The sequence below is a fragment of the Manacus vitellinus genome, unplaced genomic scaffold, assembly GCF_001715985.3.
Source record: "Manacus vitellinus isolate BGI_N305 unplaced genomic scaffold, ASM171598v3 scaffold_1_pilon, whole genome shotgun sequence".
Lineage (NCBI taxonomy): Eukaryota > Metazoa > Chordata > Aves > Passeriformes > Pipridae > Manacus > Manacus vitellinus.
Genome location: NW_021939396.1, coordinates 7,522,787 through 7,529,721, shown reverse-complemented (window position 1 = coordinate 7,529,721; position 6,935 = coordinate 7,522,787). Strand labels below are relative to the sequence as shown.

General features: G+C 39.6%; 1 protein-coding gene across 1 annotated transcript in view; it reads right to left on the bottom strand.

Moving 5' to 3' along the window:
• Positions 1-1,032: 1,032 nt before the first annotated feature.
• KCNQ3 (potassium voltage-gated channel subfamily Q member 3) overlaps positions 1,033-6,935 on the bottom strand; it is a gene marked incomplete at its 5' end in the record, with an annotated part of 199,258 nt that continues 193,355 nt past the window's right edge. The window contains one exon of the mRNA XM_029959262.1: positions 1,033-6,580. Coding sequence (XP_029815122.1) covers positions 5,843-6,580 — 738 coding nt within the window. The remainder of the gene's footprint in view (positions 6,581-6,935) is intronic.

Sequence of the window (6,935 nt, the reverse complement as noted above, 5' to 3'; positions counted from 1 at the left end):
GGGTAATGTTGCCTATAAAATTTATTTGAAGTACCTTTGTGTTTTTCTCAAAAAAAATGTAGGGAATAGAGAAAGTGCTAGTGTTGTACATAGTCTTCAGAGCCGTGTGGAAAACCGAACCCAAGAGATTCAGAATGCCAGGCTCTGGTGCATTGGTTTAAAAAAAAAAAAACAGACTGTCAATCTTTGGACAAAGTGATAGAACTTGGCTGTGAGAGCCTGGTACTCATCCTGTTTCTTATTGATTTATTATTTTTATTTAAATAAATCCATTTAAAACTAACAAACTAACTCAAAAAGCACCACAACATAATGTTGCAGTACTAAAGGATTTTTTAATTATCCTCACTTTACAGGGATACAGAAGTGGGATAAGACACAGAATAAATGCTGAATAATTTTTTACTTACAACAAAAAAAATAAGAAACCTTTTCTAGGCTGTATTTCAAGTGTTGAGCAGAGCAGGTTCTTTGGTGACAGCCAGGAAGCCGCAGGGAATGCCTTGAAATGACCTCACTGAGTCCAGCTGTTTTGTGAAGAGGTGACTTTTGATGTGTTTCCCTTCCTGTCTCATTCAGACACAAGACCACATAGAAATGCTGCAACACAACCAGGGGCAGAATTCAAGCAATTTCCCTGCAGAGGATATTCTGTTCACTCATGTGCCATTACTTTGTTCTCTATATATTTTGTTTGCAGTTTCACAATATTTTAGCATATTATTGTCTCTAATATGAATGTATTTTCCCCCAGTTTTCATTTCCCCACAGACATATGCTCAAAGCAGTATAAGTCACATGGACACTAAATCAAAAGAAGTCACAAACAGTGGGATCTACTGTGTACTGTATTAAAACAGGACTAGCTGTGGAAGCCAGACAAAACCTACTTGTAGCTGTGAGTTCAGTCCTGCCTAGATGAAGTCAAAAGGGTCTTTGTCAATGTCTCTGCTGGGAGTATATTTGACAATGTGTTCTTTGAATATGGGTGAAGATATTGTGATTTAAATGAAAATAAATCCATCCACATCATAATTGAAATTTCTATTTATTAATAAGTGGTGCAGTTTTTAAAGACAGAACATAAAAAAATCAGTTAAGAAGTATTGTTTGCATAATATATTGAAATAAACATATTAAAGTTGTTCAAATATTGGACAGTGCCAGAATAGAAATTACACATACTGTTTAAAAATTACAATAAATAATATTATAAAGAGCACTAAAGGCCACTTGTATAAAAGTTGTGTTCCCTTGTCAGCCAGAATCCGAAAAAGCATCTTTGTAGCATGGAGAAAATTTCAGTGAGCAAGGCACAAATACTAGTAATAATAAGATGCTATAACTAGAAAACAAAATGCAGTTGGCTATGTAACCTTCAGTCCCAGCACGTTCTCGACGACGGAATAGGATCCCACTTTCAGTATTTTGTTTCACCTAACTTCAGAGAGAAGCTACTCAAAGCTGAATTTGGAAGAATCAATACTTACAGCCTAAATAATCAGAAGCAAAACTGATACCCAGGATCTTCATTCCCACAGCGCCCAGCTAAAAACACTTGAAAATGGCCCCTTATTCCTCCGTACCTCTGAAAATAGTCTTCCAGGGTGAACATCCACATTCAGCTGGGCTCCTGAAAAAGTGATATCCCACCAAATTCAGAAAATTTAGGTTTGCCCTCTTAGGCACCTAAAGCTTGGTGGTGGGGGCTGTGGGGTGCAAGGAGTCAAGATCCAGCTCTTTCTCACCTGCTCTTCAGTAAAGCAGTACGAATTTAGCTCTTACCTAAGCAGATATGACACCTCTGCAGCAACTGGGCTCCCAGCAAGGCCGAATTTGCTCCTTACTCTGAATTTTCTGACTGCTTTAGGCTGTGATCTTGCAAACTGGTTGGACCTCGGTGCTCGCCTGAAGGCCACAAGGCAGCAGCCCCACTGAGTGCGGGTTCAGGTTGGGTTGAGTTTGTGGTGCTCCTGGGCCACAACTTGGAGCAGAAAAATTTTAAACTACTTCCACTCTGAACCGTAACAATGCAGCAAAGTTACAGATAAAAACAGAGCAAATATAGCCGAAGTCAGTTTAGGGACTTTTTAATCAATCTCTCCACATGTTGAATTCCCTTTTATTTGGATGGGAACCAAACTGATTAATTCAGTGCAGGGAAAAGCCAAGGCAGTGACAACAGCCATTACCTGACTAGACCTTTTTTTAAAGTTCTCCTTAAACAGAGCATAAACCACACTTTCTATACCTGCATACTTCAACTGAACATTCCCTTCTGTCTTAATCAAGTATTCCCACTTTGAATCTAAAGTGAGGAACCTCAACTGATAATAATGCTGCAAAGAGAGGCACACAATGTAAACACAAATTCACCTTTTTGAAAACTTTCAGATGTGTGGCATTCACTAGGGACTGAAAATCAGGCTAAAATGTAGCCCAGAAAAATGTTTCCAGATCAGTGCTGTCTATCATACGGAAATTCACAAATAAAGGCAGGTTAGGACTCAGCCTTGCTCCCACACCATCAGTCTGAGAAGGTTTCTGACTTCAAGGAGAACAGAGAAAAGCTCCACGCTTTGTGATTATGAAAAATATCTCAAGGAATGAATTAAGAGTCATCAAAGAGTGGATTCCAGTGGTCAGTTCTCTTTTATATTAACCACATGTAAACAAAGTGTCAGTTGATATGCTAGAAAGATCTGACCCGAAGAGCATTGGTAACTCCTAAACTGAACCATCACACAGAAACAGAAGGAATAAATCTAATTCATTCCTATTGTGAAGACTATTGTTGACCCAGAGAGCTCTCTCAAATGAAATTGTGAATTGTATGTGGAAAAAGATCCTGCTTTCTCTGGGGCTGCACTCTGTGTGCAGGTGAAGACTCATCCAAGTCTCTACCCTTGCTTGGATTTTCTCTTGGAAAGAACATACCTTTACAATGAGGCTATTTATGGATTTTCAGCCAGATTTAATAGTGAGTGAAGATTCCTTTTATATCACCTGGCATGAGAAAGAATAGAAACTCGAACTGAAGAATTTAAGTGGGAATTGGGCAGGGAACTGCATGGCACAGACACTGTCAAAGACAGTCACAAACAAATTTCTCAGATTGTACCTGCTTTTTGGCTGCCTTGATTTTTGATTGCTCTGATCTAGAAAGCATTTTAAGAAGGACCAAACTCAGATGAAATCAGTAGGAATGACAGGCCCTTGACAAATAAGCAGGCTTGTCTAGCATACACTTACACCAATTTCAGAAGTGTAGCAATGTCAAAATCATTTTTCATTCTTTTTCATTCTCTTGTTGTGTGAGGGTTAAATCTCACGATTTGCCACAGGCGTCTATTCCTATATCAAAAAGCCTGCAGCAGGTGCAAAACAGGTATTTCCAAGAATCATCAAAGCCCAAAGAATTCTTCTCAATATACCAAATTATAATGAGTTTGTGAGTTAGTTTTATTCTCTGCAAATTTAGCCACAAAAATTGCACCAAACAGAGATTATCTTTCACGTCAATGGCTATTCTGTCAATTAAGTAATTACCAAAATTGTGCCTCATGTCGTCATAGTTATCAGCCTCAGAACAGCTCCATGGACTCAGGCCAGTCTTCAAAGGCTGTAACTGGTCTGCATTATTTACTCCACTAACAACAGCAATTTGTTCTCCCTGAAGATCCATCCCAAAAGGATGCAGCACGATTTAGCAGAAGAAGCAGATGAAGTAAGAAGATCCTAATCCTTTAGATGTCTCTTCCAATACAGAATAAACAATGAAGATGAAGGCAATGCCTACATCTGGAAAGGAATAGAAGCTCCCTGGATGGAATTACTGTTAGGAGATGTCAACAGTGCTGAAGAATTGAACATGAACTTTTTCTATGGTGGGCAAAACCCAACAAAATATTGTCTATTCAAGTGCACTCTATCCAGGGCTGTTCAATACCCAGTAAGTACTGGGAAGCCCAGTAACGTGTTCTTGTGCTCTGACTGGGTGTGCAAAGGATGCTCAGTTATGCAGCTGCAGTATAATACCAGCAGTCACTACAGAAAGACCACTTTCTAACATCTTACATGAACCAAATGCTTGTGTCTTTGTTGGTCAGTGCTCTGGCCATTGTGTGGAGTGACAGGTGTCGTTTTGACAGGAGCCATGACAGAGAGGTTGCACCTTGGATCAGTGGGGTAGAGGTGAGAGCCTTCCCACTGACTGTGGGTGTCTCTGATCATTTGACATCGAAGTCAGTCACCCTCTGCTCCCTGTGAAGCTGGTAGTAATTTGGTCATTGTAGATAATTGAGTTAAAGGTGAGATGAATCTCATCCTAAAGCTGACGTGTGCCTTGGTTCTTGTACCCTGTGCTCACTGACTGCACTGCTTAATTTCCCACCAGATGTAAAGAGTGTACAGCCATCAAACTTGAAATCAAATGGATGTTATTTTATGGACACCTTGATTGACACAGGTAAGACCTGCATAGGATATTCAGATAGGCTTAGTTTCACTAGCTTTTTAGGTACTACATTCCTGCTGGTGAGATCTTTGATTTGTTTCTTCTCAGTGGGTTGAATGAATTTCCTGCTCTCCCTCAATACAATATCCAATTTCTGTGAAAATAATATTTGGCCAAGGCTTAGGGAGCATCCTGACCCCTCTGCTGCTCAGGGACAAGTGACAAAAATGGTGTTTATTTATTCATACATAGATTTTAAATATGGCAAACATTCATGGATTTGGAGCAGTCTATTTCCAAGAGAAGCAGTAAACAGAGAGAAACAGATCCTGGCAGCATCTCACACTGTGGGACTCACAGAAGACAGAATAATGATGTTCTGCATATCTGAGGAGCTCAAAGCACTTGGCAAATATTGGTGACTTGAGCCTTACAACCTGCGTTTACATGTGGAAGTATAATTCCCAATTAACAGACTGGGAAACTGAGGCAGTGTTACATTATGCATCTTACTTAGCAGCACACAAATCAGTAAATGAGTGGAGTGTATAAACCTGGACTTCCCTACACTGAATAACCTTATTTTTGGAACAGAAAGAAAATTTAGCCCCATAAGTAACAAATGGACTTAGCGAAAGATTTTCTATAAAATAGCATTGTAGTCACACTTTGAGCAATTTTATAAACACTAGTGAAGACTTTCAAAGTAGTTTGAGGGATTTATATTTATATTTTACAATAAATAAATAGCTATGATCAATCCCAGAAGGTGGCTTTGATGATTTAAAATTCTACCCTTAACTTAATTTCAACATTATATTTCAGGGGTAATTATATAAGAAATCACATGAGAAACACAGTTCAGAAACCCATTTCAATAAGGTCATACTTTGTCTCAGCTTTTTCCGTGCTTTTGACATTAGAAGTTCTTGGCTAGGTTGGTTAGATATTGATTTATACTGAAAAATGATTAATACGTTATGTTTCCACAAAGGGATATTGCTCCTGAAAATATTTTTACTTTGCTGCTCTGTTTACAAAATATAGCAAGGACCACCATATCTTGCCTGTTATCAATTCACCATTGTTGTATTGAAGAGTATCAGATAGATATGTATCATAGAAGAAATCAGCTGTACCATTTATACAGGGTAAAGTCATGCAAACCATGCTCAAAACTAAGCTCCTTAGTTTTGGTAGCATGAAAAAAACTGCATTATTAAATCGTATGAAATGGTGCAGAATGACTACCACTAATATCACATGCATCTTATGCAGCCATTGGTGTTTGGAACTAGTAAGCTTTGGGTGTAGAGTAAGTGAGATATACAAAGTATGCTTACATTACACGGAGAAGTCAACCAGTGACTGCCCCCACACGCGCTTTTAGACTGGCTTGTTCGAAGGGGTCCATATTGAATCTGAAATCCCATCTCCTGTAGAAGACAAAGGCATGGAGCCACTTGGTGTGAAAGGGTCTGTGTCTGTGTCTGTCTCCCCCTCTGCTAGGTAGCGTTTCTCTCTCATCCACGCCGATCCCCCGTTGGGGCCAAACGGGAAGTCGTCTCTCTCCTGGGAGATACTGAAGCCACTTGGGGAGCGCTCAAGTTCCTCATGGTTGACTGAGAGAAGGGACAATGGAGTGTCACTGTCTCTTGTTAGGCTCCTTCTCTGCCTTGGAGACACCTTGTCTGAGTAAGGGCTTTGTAGGTCTCCTTGGGAGTGGTAGCTAACCTGGGAGTCCATCAGTGTGAATATAGGCAGAACTGTTGGCCTTTCTGCATATGAAGTTGAGGAAGGTGTGGCTTGCAGTTTGCCAGAGTTTTGCCCACCTGTTGATAAAGGTTGTGAATGAGTCGTATGACCTCGTGCTGAGAAACCATAAGGACTGACTTTGTTGACTGGAACCTGTTGGAAGTTGTAAGGAGTTTCACGAGCACACTGCTCAGTGTATTTATATATTATTGTTTTTAATTCAGAATATTTGTTTTCTTCTCTCTTCTCTCTTGCAGGAGAAGCAGTTTCTTTCAATGGACTTATCTCAGCGACTTGTATTTGCAGCTGTTCCATATGATGCATATGCATATCAACAAGAAAATCCAGTTTCTTCCCCATGTCATTTACCTGAAAAATACCAATGTCATGACATTGCCTCAAGTCAGTTGTTCAACAAGAAAATCCATGCTTCCATACATGCACTGCCTCCAGCAATGGTGTGTGCTCTTTATTGATCATGAAGGTAATTACAGGATAATCATGACCTTCCCTCACAAGCTGGACTGCAGTGGATGACAGCTTATCCTCTAACTACCTCAGAATAAGAAGACCTGTCCCTATGAACTGTGCCAAAAAAATTCTTAGTGTAGCTGGATATTTAACAGTCCAGTATCCACCAGCAGTCTACAACATTATTACAAAATCTTGATACCATATGGTAAATAGCCATTACCAAAATACAACATATGGAAGTACCTCTGCA